Below are 17,542 nucleotides of genomic sequence, written 5' to 3' on the forward strand. Positions count from 1 at the left end.
GTCTCGTTGAAGGCATATGTGACACTCATTGGTGAGGAGAACGTGACACCAATCCTGACCGCTCCATTCGGCATGTTGTTAGGCCCATTTGTACCGCGTTGCATGGTGTCGTGCTTGCAAAGGTGGACCTCGCCATGGACGTCGGGAGTGAAGTTGCGCATCATGCAGTCTACTGCACATGGTTTAAGTCGTAACACTACGTCCTGTGGCGGCACGAAAATCGTTATTCAACATGGTGGCGTTGCTGTCAGTGTTCTCCGAGCCTTAACTTCTAGGTAGCGGTCATCCATTGCAGTTGGGAGGCCAGATTGAGGCATGTCATCAACAGTTCCTGTCTCTCGGTATCTCCTCAATGTCTGAATAACATCGCTTTGGTTCATTCCGAGACGCCTGGACACTTGTTGAGAGCCCTTCCTAGCACAAAGTCACACTATGGACGCGATCGAACCGCCGTATTGACCGTCTAGGCATTGTTGAACTACAGACAACACGAGCCGTGTACCTCCTTCCTGGTAGAATGACTGGAACATATGGCTGTCAGATCCCCTCCGTCTAATAGACGCTGCTCATGCATGGTTATTTACATCTTTGGCCAAGTTTAGTGACATCTCTGAACATTCCACGGGACTGTGTCTGTGATATAATATCCACAGTCAACGTCTGTCTTCAGGAGTTCTGAGAACTGCAGAGATGCAAAACCTTTTTTTTGCTGTGTGTATAATGTCCAACACATGTGCCTAATTATAAAAGGTTTCCAGTATTGTGTGTTCTTTAGTTTCGTATATTATCTTATTTTTTGGCAGAAATCGTGCATGTTTTCGAAAATAAAATTATACCTTTGGGTATTCTAAATTATAATAATTGTGTAGTACTCTCTGATAAACGTTTAATGGGTGCCTTTTGAATGTATTGTTTTCTTTTCTGCAAATACCTTTTAAATGACAGTGGGATTGATTATACAGTATGCTCTAACCTTGTTTATCTGCATCAGCAAACTACCAAAATGGTCATTTATTATCTTATCACATCGAATTAATGTTGCTCTTATATCATGATCGACCTTCCTGTTTCAGCACAATACATCAAAGCATGCAGTGAGAAGGATCCAAACATGAGTGAATGTGCACTGAAGAATGGTCGCGCAGCAATTCCCTATCTGGTGAAAGGTGAGGCAGGCAACAGAAAGCGCCTATGAAAGTGACATTCTCGCTATGGGGAAATGATAATGACATGCATTACAAATATATATAAAGACTTTGCTGTGTTTTCTCCTTATACTGGTTCCATTCAGTTGAGGTCTGGACTGTGTGATTAATTGCTATAACATACTACCAGCAGTAAAGTTAATTATGAATTATTTGAAAATTAAAAATAGTAATAATAGTAATAATATCAGGTATAAATCAAAGTACAGTGCAACAGAATCTAAGGACAATTTTCAAAAAAATCTGTTTCACTTTAAGTGGTTTTAAATTTATGCATTTGAAAATTTGCCAGGTTGTGCACAAATATAAAGATAACATTCGCCCCTAAAGTCAGGAGTAGGGAAAGTGGAGCTTCACTTGGTTTGCCTACATAATTATCTGTTTTCTCTTGTTTAATATGACATTGCACGTTGTGGACACTCCAATTTACCATATGCTGCCTGACTTACCGGTATGAACTACATATGTTTTTCATTTTACTTTATTTCACTTGGGATCAGAACCAATTCTTTTAAAGGTTTCAAATTTTTATGTATAGATTTTGACAACGCTACGAAACGTCTCGAAAATAATTAATCCTAGTTTATACATTCTTCTTTAGAGATTAATAATTTAATGGTTTTTATTGGAGCATTGTGATTTTTCTTTTGTGTTTCTCCTCTCTCATCTGTACAGAGAACAATGACATAAACCTTTCCAGAATGACTGATTTGTGAAACACTAAGCTCAGTCTTGTTTATTTCTTTGTTTTACTCGTCTGGCTCCAAAGTTCTAGGGCCAAAGTCAAGAGAAAATCTCTTTAGTCATATAACGAGTCCTAACATGTAATTAACTTCAGAAAAGTTAGTAGCAAGCAAAATAAAATTTACATGAATCCTACGTAGACCACAGCTTGCTGAATATACACAAACGGTAAAAAATTGCAACACCAAGTAGCAGTTCTGTGCCATAAACAAAAGTTGGTAAGCGTGTTTCAACATCAAAAAATGTCTCTTCAGATTTCGCACCAGTCGCATAAGTGTGACGCTAATAGTGCTACTATGAGGATGCAAATCAGTTTTGCTTTAAATGCACTCTCACCGGTCATGAGGGTTAGTTAACTTTGAGATTGGATGTGATGAGTTTATGTTAGTCAAGAACGCCTTTAAGGTGACAATGATTCCTTGTTAAGTCCTCACTGAGTCTGGATGAGGTCGTGTAGTAGGACTAGAGAAGCTGGAAGATCCTTCTGAAATACTGCAGAGAGACATGGCAGGCATGTAGCTATTGTACACGATTGCTGGCAGCGGTGGACACGAGAATGTACAGAAGACCGGGCTTTCGACGGCCACGTGGTGCTAACGAGAGGAGAGGTTATCTTGTTCGGATTATGGCTGTGTCGAATCGTACTAGATTAGCAGCAGCAGTTTCTTTAGCATCATAGTAACACAATGAACTGTTACGAATCGTTTAGTTCAACGACCGTTCCGAATTAGACGGCTGTAGTGTGCATTCCAACAATCCCAAACGACCATCATTTGTCACTTCAGTGGTGTCAAGCGAAAACTCATTGGAGGTCAGGATGGAGGTCTGTTGTGTCTTGCGATGAAAGCTGCTTCTGCCTCGGTGTCAGATATGGCCATGTGTTGGTTACAAGCAAGCCAGTTCAGGGCTTGCAAACATCCTGTCTGTGTGCTAGACAAACTGCACCTGATCCTGGAGTTATGGTGTGGCACACGATTCAGTATGAAAGCAGCAAGCTCTTCATAACCCTGACTGCAAATTCGTACGTCAGTCTGGCTACTCACAAAGAGCATTTCAGATGGTGTTTTCCAACAGCATATTGCTCGACCACATACCACTATTGTAACTCGACATGCTCTACAGCGTACCGACATTTTGCCTTGGCCTGTTCGATAACCAGATCCGTCTCCAGTCGAGCATTGTATATTGAGATGATCAACAACACAGGAATTTGCTTAAATGTTTTCCAGGGACTCACCGACATAATAGAAGCAGTGAGGCAGTTCTTCAGTTTAGACTAGAAAGTACAAGCATTACTACTAAGATTTTTTAATTCGTGCTGTAGAGTACTATACGCCTTTCTGAAAAAGAGTGACGAATGCGCGATCCTGATGCAGACTGTATTTCTGTCTAATATTAACTGATTATTAAGTGCCAATTCTTCGGAATAAACTCACACTGTCACCAACAAACGACATTAAAGAAAATATATATTGAGCGACCAGTGCCACATTCCCCAGACTCATCAACAGCGACCGAAAAAACGTTTGCGAACATACATCACACATTGCTCAAGCTGTCATTCAGAGATAATAAAATAACCTCTCTGCGAAAGAAAGGAAGCAAAGCTGAGCTATTACTTATAGGAGGTATTGGTGTATTGATAAAAAGAGCAGCATTCTGTTTGTTAAGAAGATCCGGAATATGGGCTTTCCAAGACAGCCTAGCATTTATCAGAACACCAAAGAATTTGGTTTTTTGCGGCCCACTAATCAAACGGCTATTCCGTGTAAAGGTAGTTGTTTTTATTTGAATTGTATGTTAGAAACTGTGAAAACTGAGTCTTTTCTTAAAGTGCAGTATTTGACACGTCGCCTATGTGAAAATCAGCATCCTTCAGTACCAAGCAAGTGTAATCAGCAAACAAATATATTTTAGCATCACATGCAATTTTTTTGGAACAGTACTGGTGCCGACGGTGGCTCCTGTGGATCCTCCCTTTACCCCCTGATCATCAAAATCAGACGCTTTAGTTAAATCGAAGACGATACTCGATATTCACAAATTTTTGTTTAATCCGTCCATTGCTTCACAAACAGAAGAGAACATAGCATATTTCGTTGTTAAACCAATTCTAGCACAAAATTTTACGTTTCAAAGCAAATTATGTTACCGAAATGATCGATTACTCTTATGTACACAGCATTTTCTGAAGTATTTTTGGAATTTCTGCTTCTTAGCTTATGGAGAAATCACGCTCCTTTTGTGAACACTTCTTCAAAATTAAAATTTAGTGCATTGAACAGTCACAAATATACACATAAACAATCATTGTCAAATGTGTCTGTAATATTTTAAGACTGGTATAGCGAACCTTACGGTTTTAAAATAAACTTATTTTTTTCTGAAACTACTGACTTCTGTACACAGGAACATGATCTGTTGTGTTCGGTGAGCCACTTCCTATTTTATTTTTAAGACACAGAGTGTAGAAACTGTTATAACAATAATTGTGGGAACCACAGTTTTATTATTTTACGTACAGGTGAACAGTTCACATGTTGATCTTTCTGCGAGGTATGATTCTAATACCTCATGTTATAAGGTAGTGGTTTCCGATGTCTCGTTCTTCGTTCACGTATGTTGTCGTAGATATGTCTTTATTTCAATAGTCGAGCTTCTGACGGCAGTTTAGTTTTGCGGGCGTGTGTGTGTGGTTGGTGGGTGGAGGAGAAGCAAGGTAATGTGTCATTATGAGAGCTGTATTTGAGGGATCGCTACATGTTGGCAGCCACATGGGTGACAGAAACCTTTCTGGAAAAACACAGTGCTGATACAAAATGAAATGAAATACAATTTACTATATTTCGTGTTGGCACTCCATACATAGTGAAGGTAAAGGCTGCAGCATATGGTTGCTCCTCAAACTGGTTTCTCTTGTCCTGACAGGTGATCCCAGCATCAAACTGCTACCGCAGGATCCACTGGAAGTAACGGAAATAGTGGTGGACGAAAAAGGACTCAAGTTCACCATGAGGGACGTGGTCATACGTGGAGAGGCAAAAGGAGGCCTGCAAGATGCAAGGTGCGGTAAGAGCAGATAGAAACTAGTAACTTCGATTATAAATATTTTCCTGTATGTGTAGTAATTCCTCTCAGAATCTTTGGCATCTCGTAAAAATCTAAAACAAAAACTACACTCCTGGAAATTGAAATAAGAACACCGTGAATTCATTGTCCCAGGAAGGGGAAACTTTATTGACACATTCCTGGGGTCAGATACATCACATGATCACACTGACAGAACCACAGGCACATAGACACAGGCAACAGAGCATGCACAATGTCGGCACTAGTACAGTGTATATCCACCTTTCGCAGCAATGCAGGCTGCTATTCTCCCATGGAGACGATCGTAGAGATGCTGGATGTAGCCCTGTGGAACGGCTTGCCATGCCATTTCCACCTGGCGCCTCAGTTCGACCAGCGTTCGTGCTGGACGTGCAGACCGCGTGAGACGACGCTTCATCCAGTCCCAAACATGCTCAATGGGGAACAGATCCGGAGTTCTTGCTGGCCAGGGTAGTTGACTTACACCTTCTAGAGCACGTTGGGTGGCACGGGATACATGCGGACGTGCATTGTCCTGTTGGAACAGCAAGTTCCCTTGCCGGTCTAGGAATGGTAGAACGATGGGTTCGATGACGGTTTGGATGTACCGTGCACTATTCAGTGTCCCCTCGACGATCACCAGAGGTGTACGGCCAGTGTAGGAGATCGCTCCCCACACCATGATGCCGGGTGTTGGCCCTGTGTGCCTCGGTCGTATGCAGTCCTCATTGTGGCGCTCACCTGCACGGCGCCAAACACGCATACGACCATCATTGGCACCAAGGCAGAAGCGACTCTCATCGCTGAAGACGACACTTCTCCATTCGTCCCTCCATTCACGCCTGTCGCGACACCACTGGAGGCGGGCTGCACGATGTTGGGGCGTGAGCGGAAGACGGCCTAACGGTGTGCGGGACCGTAGCCCAGCTTCATGGAGACGGTTGCGAATGGTCCTCGCCGATACCCCAGGAGCAACAGTGTCCCTAATTTGCTGGGAAGTGGCGGTGCGGTCCCCTACGGCACTGCGTAGGATCCTACGGTCTTGGCGTGCATCCGTGCGTCACTGCAGTCCGGTCCCAGGTCGACGTGCACGTGCACCTTCCGCCGACCACTGGCGACAACATCGATGTACTGTGGAGACCTCACGCCCCACGTGTTGAGCAATTCGGTGTTACGTCCACCCGGCCTCCCACATGGCCACTATACGCCCTCGCTCAAAGTCCGTCAACTGCACATACGGTTCACGTCCACGCTGTCGCGGCATGCTACCAGTGTTAAACACTGCGATGGAGCTCCGTATGCCACGGCAAACTGGCTGACACTGACGGCGGCGGTGCACAAATGCTGCGCAACTAGCGCCATTCGACGGCCAACACCGCGGTTCCTGGTGTGTCCGCTGTGCCGTGCGTGTGATCATTGCTTGTACAGCCCTCTCGCAGTGTCCGGAGCAAGTATGGTGGGTCTGACACACCGGTGTCAATGTGTTCTTTTTTCCATTTCCAGGAATGTATTTACCTTTCCAGGTACTGGAACAAAATTCTGAAATATTAAAAATAATACATAGTACAGAATTATGACACAGGCAAATTTTTAAATTTCGGATCAATAAAAAACAAATGGATTTCTGCAAACAGCTATTTCATGAAGCTGCTATGAGCTGAAATAACGTTCTGTTTAACTTAGGTGATCAAATCCTAGAAGTATTTAATGTGATTCCGGGGATATGAGTATCAGACTGTTTCGAGAGAAGGAATAATACGGCTAAACATCAAGCTTTGGCGAAATCATTTCAAACGGAACACAGGCCCTTACTGGACAGCTGTAACAGGACACTGTCTCGCGTTTCACGTTTACTAGCTCAGCTATTAATACTAGTACGAGTAACTTTTGAACTGCAACGTCGTACCTATCAAGCTACTAACAGTTTACCACCCACAATCCGAACGTTGCTCATTCCACTAAAGTTTATCGCTCTGTCTACTTTTATACTTTACACGAGTAAAATTTTACCTATCATAACCCATCAGATATTTCTAAAACGAATACTCTACCGGATGACTACAGGAAAGGAATCGTGCCCTAGTGAAGTAGAAACCACACCCAGATCTAAAAACATTACAATGTCTTAGTACACATTTAAGAAGTTTCATAAGCAAAAATATTAAATAAATTTTCTTATGGGTTAAAATGACAAAACTGCTGTTTAACTATTATATTAAAGAATGTAATCCTCCGTTACACTTCGAATTACGGCAATATTATTTAAAATGTAAGGTGTAACGTTCTTTAAAAACAAAATTTGTGTAACATTCTTTTAAAATGAGAACTTTGGGACAGTTATTAAAATTAATCTGCTTTGTATGGAATACATTGAATGATGGCGAGTGCATACAATTATTTATATTGTCTTACCTCTAAAGCAGCAACGGTGTAAGGCGATATATTTTGACCTCTAGTACAAAAAAAGAAAAAAAGAAGTAGTATGCTAGCTACAGCCTCAGCACTGTGCAATGCTGGCCATAATACTTTGAAATGTGCATGTAATTCTTTTGGATGATAAGTGAAAACATTTAAGAAAAATTAAACTCCCTTGCAAAACATGACCTGGACAGGAAGGCGGTACTGATTGTGATGAATTACTAAGACAGTTTTTTTTTAATTGTATTGCAAGTTAAGTTTTTCGTTTCAAAAACATCTGACAACTGAACTCACATTGGTCAAAAAACAGATGACATGTGCTGATTGATTCATGAACAATGAGATTTATACAGAAAGTTTGATCTAACCGCATTCAACCAGCATAACTGCGAATCATCAAATTACAAATAGCTCTGTTAATAAATCTTACAAACATTACAAAATTGAAATATCTAACTAGCGTTTTTGTGACGTCAGCTTACACACATTCTGGGGTTACGCAACAACTGTCAATTATCAACCAACTCACTCATACTAACGTGCTGGTAAAACAAAAATCAAAATTATTTAACATTTTTCCCTTGATTGTGAGAAGAGTTCTGCTAACATGTTCTCGTGATTCCTACATTAATCTTACACTTGGTGGCTTCACTGAGCACACCACAGAAACAGGCTACTCCATACTATTTCACTAATAGACATCATAGACATGTACCTATAAGTGTAGACAGCTACCTATAACTGTGCGCTCAGCTCTCTCTTACTCCCACACTACAATTTCAGACTAGAAGCGGTATCTTTGGCTCTGCGGTCGTAGACAGTCAGCGATCCACATTATAAAACCTATCAGGGACATACATCGTTTATAATATAGTAGTTTCACTTCAGTTAACATTAATGTTATTATCGTATTGGGGTGCCACATGCAAGCAAGCACCAGTAAGCTCCTTTTAATACAACGTACGGAAATTTATCACGTCTGTTATTTCCATTTCTTCACTGCTTCAAATTTATTATTTAACAGAATACAAAAATCGCTAATTTCTATTTGTTATTTAAGAAATTATTGTGAGTCACCTTGCACCAAAGTGGAAGCAACGATATAGTGACATGATCATAAACTAATATAAAGCGACCCTTCACTATGGGAACGTAACCGAATGAAAAAGATTTATATGGTAATAGTGCTATTGTGTTATTGTACAAATGTATGAATTTGCTGGCATAGAAGAGAGAAAGAAAGTGAATGAGTCATTATAATTTGTTTTCTGATTCTAATAATTCAGCTCGATGGTCCATATTTATTTGTCAGTGCTACTACTTCTCTCTATGGCTGGTATTTTCAAAATTTACTGGAACCGTATCAAGACATTTCCTCTTACTGTTAACTTCTTTAGCACATTATTAGAATTATTGCAGTGTTGAGTGCCGTAGTAATCAAATATTGTAATTAATTTGATTGTCCTTAGGCATGTCAACTATACGTAGAACTTCGTCTAATCGTATGTCTGTGATAGCCTTATATTGAAACCAGTTAAGCAGTAATGAAACGTAAGTTGCTGATATTAATTAATAATGGAACAGGTGAACTGAAACGTAACTGTAAAAAAGTAGATAAGATGAAATTGTGTCTTGTGAAATAGGCAAACCTAGACCTACAACCCTCAAGAAACCTGCCGCTTCCAACACAATACCCTCACTTTGACGGAAAAAGCTGAAAACAGATGGACAAAGTGGTCTCCGTGTGACTGTGGCTTGTAAGAGACCAAAGGGCCGCCCGTATCTCGTGGTCGTGCGGTAGCGTTCTCGCTTCCCACGCCCGGATTCCCGGGTTGGTTCAAATGGTTCAAATGGCTCTGAGCACTATGGGACTCAACTGCTGTGGTCATTAGTCCCCTAGAACTTAGAACTACTTAAACCTAACTAACCTAAGGACATCACACACATCCATGCCCGAGGAAGGATTCGAACCTACGACCGTAGCAGTCGCACGGTTCCGGACTGCGCGCCTAGAACCGAGAGACCACCGCGGCCGGCTGGATTCTCGGGTTCGATTCCCGGCGGGGTCAGGGATTTTCTCTGCCTCGTGATGGCTGGGTGTTGTGTGATGTCCTTAGGTTAATTACGTTTAAGTAGTTCTAACACGGCATGTTAATGTACGACCAATCCCAACACAGACCTCCGAGGGGATTAAAACTATAGTCCGACTAAGATTACTTCACGCGTCACAGCTTGTTTCCTCAAACATCGAAAATTTTTTAAAAGTGTACAAGTTGTATGTGATGTTTCATGTATGTGAGACTCTGCACAAATGGAGGAGAAGGAAACTAAGTAGAAATTCTTCTAAATAAGGAATGGCCAAGGTGGTTAAGGCAGTCGTTCCAGAGAAACAGAGCATCAGAGTTCGAGTCCCGGTCCGCCAGAAATAAATATATATTGCAGTAAAGTCAACGAAATGAAGGAGACTCTCACACATAGACAACATCACATAGAAATGTCATAACAAACACAAAACCGCACTTGAAAATGGGAATTATTTCCCGAAACGCGCCGTGCGAAAAACAAAATAAAGAAAAGGGTGACTGGTAGCAGATGAGTTATTTATAAACAAACCTATTGTTTTCAAAGTCGTAGGCTTTCGTAAGCATTTATAATGGATCAAATCAGATACCTTAATTTTGTTCGCTGTAACTTGAGAGCAGCTTCTAGAATTTCTATGTAATGCCAATCTGGTGTGTATTAAATATTGTAATGTCACAGCACCTGTAATCAACATTTTAGAAATCTATGAAAAGCCTTGGCGGTCTTCTACACAAACAAATCGTTTTGACTGTTGCCTATCACAGCACTCATCTCTAAAGCTAATACTTAATGACGCAATAGGTATGAGTGTTCTCTTTGCTGTCGGATATGTGCGACAAGACAGACACCACTCATGTCTGTAATCTTACGAGCGCGATGGCTATTTGATCAACATTCAGTGTGGATGGACAACCAATGTCAGAACTCCAAAAAAATGGCTCTGAGCACTATTCGATTTAACGTCTTACGAGCGCGATGGCTATTTGATCAACATTCAGTGTGGATGGACAACCAATGTCAGAACTCCAAAAAAATGGCTCTGAGCACTATTCGATTTAACGTCTGAGGTCATCAGTCGCCTAGAACTTAGAACTAATTAAACGTAACTAACCTAAGAACATCACACACATCCATGCCCTGAGGCAGGATTCGAACCTGCGACCGTAGCCGTCGCTCGGTTCCAGACTGTAGCGCCCATAACCGCACGGCCACTCCGGCCGGCGTCAGAACTCCTATGGGAATCATAAATCTGCGACAAGGAGTTTAATGGACCGAGTTCGTTGCCGTACGGCAAGCGGGAAGTCGGGAATTTGGGTCTGAGGAATGGCCGAGGCGGTTAGGGCAGTCGTTCCAGAGAAATAGAGCATCAGAGTTCGAGTCCCGTCCCGGTCCGCCACAAATATTCAGCTCTCACCGCTGCATAGCCGCAATGTCCTGTGCGTCTAGAAGTCGTATATTTTCCTTCCTATCTCTTCCCATCAGCTTTCCTTTACTGTCACCCGTATTATTCACTTATAGATACCATATGCCAAGGCGGCAAAAGTTATTGAATACCTCCCAATATCGTGTAGGGCCTCCTTTTGCCCCCCGTAGTGAGGCTGCTCTACGAGGCGTGAACTCAACAAGACGTTGGAAGTCGCCTGCAGAAACACTGAACAATGCAGCTTCTATAGTTGTCCATAACTGCGAAAGTGTTGCCGGTGCAGGATTTTGTGGACGAACAGACCTCTCGATTAAGCCCCATAAATGTAGGATGGGATTCATGTCGAGCGATTTGGGTGGCCATGCCACTCGCTCGAATTCTGCAGAATGTTCCTTCGTCATTGAGGAACATGAAGTCCACGAATGGGTGCAAATGATCTCCGAGTAGCCGAACATAACCATTTCCTGTCAATAATGGGTTCAGTTGGACCGGAGGACAATGTAAACACAGACCACACTGTTATGGAGTCACCGCCAACTTGCACAGTGCCTTGTTGACAATCTGGGTCCATGGCTTCGTGAGGGTCTGCACCTAACTGGAACTCTACCATCAGCTTTTATAAACTGAAATGGCGACTCATCTGACCGCGCTACGGTTTTCTAGTCATCTAGGGTCAAACCGATGTGGTCACGACTCCAATACATGCGCTGCAGGCGATGTCGCGCTGTTAGCAAAGGCACTCGCGTCGGTCGTCTGCTGCCATAGACCATAAATGCCAGACTTCACTGCACTGTCCTAACGGACACGTTCATTGTCGTCCCACACTGCAGTGTTGGTTGTCTGTTAGCACTGACGACTCTACGCAAACGGCGGAGCTGTAGGTCGTTAAATGAAGGCCATCGACCGCTGCGTTGCCCGCAGTATCAAGTAATGTCTAGCGTTTGGTATTCTGCGGTCCCAGGCGTCTAGCTCCAACTGGCACTCTGCGTTAAAAGTCTGTGAATCCCGTAGTGCGGCCATAATCACGTCTGAAACCTTTTAACACGAATCACCTGGGCACAAACGGCAACTTCGTCAATGCGCTGCCCTTTTATACCTTGTGTACGCGATACCACCGCTATCTCTACAAGTGTATATCGCTATCCGATGACTTTATACACCTCTGTGTATTTACTATGAAGGAAGATACAAAATGTGACTGATAAATCTGTCTACAGACATTTACGAATTAAGTGAGTGTTTGCCTGGGTCTGTTTTGTAGTGCGTTTTGAAGCGGGTTCATTATTGATCGCGGGATCTATCACTGCACGATGTGTTACAGGTCGTTCCCCAGCGAGAGACGCCTTGAGCTGGACGTGTGGTTCCCCGTGCTGGACATGAGCTTCAAGTACAACGTATCCGGCAGGGTGCTTGTGCTGCCACTGGACGGAGCGGGTACGGGCACAATGAAACTCGGTGAGTATGGCCGGCAGCTGTGGTAAAGCAGGCGTTCAGACTGAACACATTAATACCCCAAAAAGCAAGTGCATCACAGCACTCAAAACTCAAACTAGTACGTACTGTGTACCTCAAAGCAGCAAGAATCTCAAGGAAGTTACCGAATCTGCATACTGTGATTGAGGCGATGGTACTTTGGTTGGGTTCGGAGGGGTAAGGTGCTGGTGCATGTTAAATAACATTTTACTTAATTGTAATTTGAACCAATTTTTATTTTCTCTTTTGTGTAGACAGACGTCGAAACAACGAAGTTCCTCCAAAATTAGAAGTTAAACAATCCAAGAGGTTCAAGTAATAAAACTTCATAGATTAACCCAGAGACCAGTGTCATCACGAGGAGGTGGTTAAGTTTTCGTATACGGGTATGATTTAGCTTCCGACCTTTACATCAACAGTGGGGGAATAAAAGAATAATTTAAACACGCTTCAGAGACAAGAAACAACTCTATATGTATCATCGCCTTTAGTTACTTTCCCAGTTACATGAAAACGAAGAACTTAATCAGGTGTACGTAGAAACTTCTTTAACCAATACAAGAGAGGTAGAGCAAACTAAGTTTTCACCTCCAATTTTTACCCTAACGACTATGCAAGTTTTATATGAAATGATGATTACCGAAATTTCACAGTATGCACTTTACACACTTTTACAATTTACACTGTCTCTTGCAGTTCCAAGCGCCTCTGGTCTGGTTAACCATGGGCCCAATCTTTCGCTTCTCGAAGCGTGGAATAGGGCGAGCATACCTTCTCCATTACCATCAAACGATAGCAACCAAATAAATTCAGAGGCTATGGGAAGGGTACGTAAGATCCAACCTTAAACAGAGACGGCAGCCATTACACATCAGTACTCAAAACTCTTTTAGCTCAATACAGTCAACAGAAATGGCCGAAACCAAAATATTCTCCGCAGTAATCTTAAACCAGTTACCGACCACTTACGGCAGTTCACAAACTATGTACATTAAAAAAGGCAATGCCGTGACTGACTGACCCATCATTGCCCACCCCAAAACGCTAAGGTTTCAAACTTGACAATTGTAGAGCACCTACTTCTTATACTGTAGGCGTCGTTTAAGAAGGGATTTTTCGAAATTCCATCCCTAAGGGGGTGAAACAGGGGATAAAACGTTTTTTTCTTCAAAATATCTCGCTGTCAAGGCAGTTTTGAAGCTACAGCTACAAAAATTTGTGTCTGGTCTCTGAGTCAAAGACATTTCAGCATTTTTGGAATTTTATCTCCCACTAAGGTATTTCTAAAGCTACATCCGTGAAAACTGTTATTTGGCTTGTCGGTTATGAATAAAAATTATATGTATCATTCTTTTTGGAAATTCAACCCCTGAGGATGTGACATAAGGGACGAAAGTTTTTAAGAAGATATTTCTTTATATATAAAAATTTTAAAGCTAAATCTATGAAAACTGACATTTCACTTCTCGGTCAGACATGAAGAACTATCACAATAAGAAAAAGGCAGGATTTACAAAAACCTTGGACTCTAAAAACCAGAATCGCTTTTTGAGCAGAAGTACAGTCGGAAAGGCCGAGTTTCTAAGGCCCTAATTAGCTTGAAGCGATTAGAAGGTGTTGTAATGTGTAAATAAAATAAAAATTTGATTAAAGAAAAGGAAAACAAAAAATCCATACAGCCCATTCAGTCTAAGCAAGTGAAGCTGCTGGTGCTAAGCTACTTGTTAATGACTAAGCTTTTAGTGACTGATCAAAATAGCTCAAGAGCACACTTCCGCAAAAACTGAATAAAAAGCAACACTTAGTATAACAAAAAAATAGTATGGCCAAGACAGGTTCACAAGCGAGAAGATGATTTTAAAGAAAAGCAGACGTCACCAAACGGCAATACCACACAGCAGGTCTCGGTACAGTATCAAACACATATGTTTGCACTCTGATAATTATAACCACGCACCTCTACCTTAAATCCTTAACACACATAGTACGCAGTAACAGTGAGCTTATGTTATCGCTAATTTTATGTGAAATATTTGTTACCCAAACGCTATGAGGGATCTTAATTGAAGAGCACTTTGCAAATATGACACACTAGCCAGTAAACAACTTCATAACTGCATACACTAAACAGCAAACAACCAGTGACGATTCTCCACACAAGTCGTATTTTCCTATCTGAATCCAAGTTTCAAAGCGTACACCGTTACATAAAACTAACTTACGAAATAATATCCAACGCCCAAAATCACACAATTCAACTAGAGCGGCCGTGACGGCTAGGAGTTCAGCGCCACTGCGCAATGTTTAAAACTGGGATCTTAATGCTGCTGACAATCACTTGCCAGCCTTAGAAAGAGAAGCAGAGCGTAAAAACATCAGCTAAATTAAGTAACCGGTCTGATTTACTAGCACCATTTCTCTTGAACACACAAAGGCCGATATAGTTACACAAATGACTTTAGCTCAATCTTCGTCAAGTACACCGGGCACACGGCCTAACTACTAAAGCCGTAACGTAATTGAGCAGCACACAGTCAGACCCAAAACATCAGGCATGCTCTTGCACGAACATATGTAGCTTGAATTATCGGTATTCTTACCGTATTATCGATATTGAGCCGAGTGCAGATTCCCAAACGGCTCTCCCTGCTATTACGGCGTCACGGGCCGGCCGCTGTGGCCGAGCGCTTCTAGGCGCTACATTCTGGAACCTAGCAGGTGCCACGGTCGCAGGTCCGAATCCTGCCTCGGGCATGGATGCGTGTGATGTCCACAGGTTAGTAAGGTTTAGGGAGTGGTAAGTTCTAGGGGACTGATGACCTCAGAAGTTAAGTCCCGTAGTGCTCAGAGACATTTCCGAACGGCGTCACGTGTGAACACCATCTGCCCACTGGCCCCGGCCGCCTTCCTTGCCGAACCTGGCCTGCCCCGTGTCATCACGGACCTGCAGCGCACAACGTCCACGAGCCACGTCAAATACCGCACTGACGGAAAAAAATGGCAGGACCAAATAATAATGCAAGTAAAGTAATAAATTTTCGGAAACACATATGTCTAGGTAACATATTTAAGTCATTAACATTGCATTAACAAAGGCTAATGTAAGCTTGAGATTAGCCATTCCAAACGTGAAATACTGGTGCACTAATAACCATTGTAACCGGCAGAATGTTGAACGCAAGCATTCAAATGTGCATGCTTTCTGTCGTACAGGTGCCGGATGTCGGTTTGGTGAACGAAGCTCCGTGCCTATTGGTGGATGACGCTGGAGTTGTCGTCTGATAACGTGCCATATGTGCTCTAGTGGACACAGATGTCGTGATGACGCAGGGCGAAACATGTTGACACTCCTTAGAGTATGTTGGGTTCCAACAGCGGTATGTGGGTCAGCGTTATGCTGTTGGAAAGCACTCCGTGGAATGCTATTCATGAATGAGAACACAGCAGATGGAATTACAAGACTGACATACAAATTGGCAGTCATTTTGCCTGGGATAACCACAGAGTGATCCTGCTGTCATGAGAAGTCGCGCCCCACATTATAACTCCAGGCGTAGGTCCAGTGTCTCTAGCACACAGACACGCTGGTTCCAGATCCTGTACTGGCCTCCTAACCAACATACTGCTAACACTGGCACCGTGACAGAACCAGCTTTCATCAGAAGAAACAACAAACCTCAATCCTGTCCTTCAAAATGCTTTAGCTTCAGTCCATTGAACGTCAGTGGAATGGAGGCTACAGGGCGTCTGGCTCGGAGCTGTCTTGAAGAACCTAACCTAACCGATCTGTAACAGTTCCTTGTGTCACTGTGGTGCCTCCGTGAAGGAACTATAAGGATCAGTGACGAATATAGCTGTTTACCCTCGAGGTGGGGGAGGGGAGGATATTACGCTTTATGGGTGGGAGGGAATGTTACAGGCTTCAAAGTTTAGCGATAATAAACTAAAATAATAGCTGGTGTAATAGTATTTAAACTGTTCTTTTAAGATCCGATATTTAATTAAATTTTACGTAGGTACTAAGTAGGGACAGCCAAAATTAATTAATTCTATTCAAGAATAACATTACGAGAATCAATAAAATAATATTATTAAGTGCAATAACTTAAATTTACAGCATATCTGTTGATAACACCATCAGAAAACATACTATGGGTTCGATGTACCCTTCTCTTGATACCTTCACAAAAACTGAAGCGTATCCTGACCCATCCTATTTCTTAATTTTGTCGTCGCCCTATTCATTGTACTAAATGACTTCACGCTGTAAGTGGAAACGCGAACACATACCACACATTCAGCGGATGTCCTTAATGTTTCATAGCAGATGTCATTCCTTAAGATAAAAGCAGCACATCGGAAGACGAAGATTTGACACGAGCAACACACTTAAAAGATTGCAAGTCTGGATTAGCAGCGGCAATATTTTTAAGTCCTAACATCAAGCCAATTCCTAACTATTATTATCACTAAATTATTGAAATGTTTTAATACTTTCAGAATATGCACTTAGTTCTATCTTCTTTCATAGCCTTGTCGTTGAAACGCTGCTCAATTCCATGAATCATACTTTTTACAAATTTCCTTACGTTGTCCCTAGTTTGTTTCTTGTCCTCTGTGAGAAGCCCACTTCTAACTTCTGTTGCATCCACTTGTAGTTTTTTTTTATAATTTTGCTTAGTGTTTCATTTTCCACACTGTGTTCATCAGAGTCACAAGGGTGGTCGTATTGTTTTAAAAGTTCCAGAAACAAATACAGGAAGTTGTGAAACGTTAAGTGATTGTTTCTGTAAAATGTTACTTAAGTTTAAGACAACCTTTAATGCATCCCAACAATCACTGAAGGTACGATGATATTGTTGCTTATTATTTCTAAAAATATTCCTCCTGCCAAACCTGCTAAACTCGCACCATCCTTGTGCATAATATCTTCACATGCCATCATAATAAATTTGTAGCATAGGAATATAGAATAAACTGTGCAATAGGTACTCAGTCTTTGAATGTCAACAGCTTCGAGTATTTTAAAAACAGATGTTCTAAAGCACACCCAATTTCATACAATACATTTTCTTGTTTAGGAGAACCATGAACAAGTTTATAAATG

General features: G+C 42.0%; 1 protein-coding gene across 1 annotated transcript in view; it reads left to right on the forward strand.

Annotated features, from left to right (window-relative positions):
- The window catches only part of LOC126337053 (protein takeout-like), an 80,317-nt gene that overhangs the window by 32,646 nt on the left and 30,129 nt on the right, over positions 1-17,542 (forward strand). Inside the window, exons 2-4 of the mRNA XM_050001380.1 lie at positions 1,074-1,166; positions 4,878-5,013; positions 12,284-12,417. Coding sequence (XP_049857337.1) covers positions 1,074-1,166; positions 4,878-5,013; positions 12,284-12,417 — 363 coding nt within the window. The remainder of the gene's footprint in view (positions 1-1,073; positions 1,167-4,877; positions 5,014-12,283; positions 12,418-17,542) is intronic.

The sequence above is a fragment of the Schistocerca gregaria genome, chromosome 2, assembly GCF_023897955.1.
Source record: "Schistocerca gregaria isolate iqSchGreg1 chromosome 2, iqSchGreg1.2, whole genome shotgun sequence".
Lineage (NCBI taxonomy): Eukaryota > Metazoa > Arthropoda > Insecta > Orthoptera > Acrididae > Schistocerca > Schistocerca gregaria.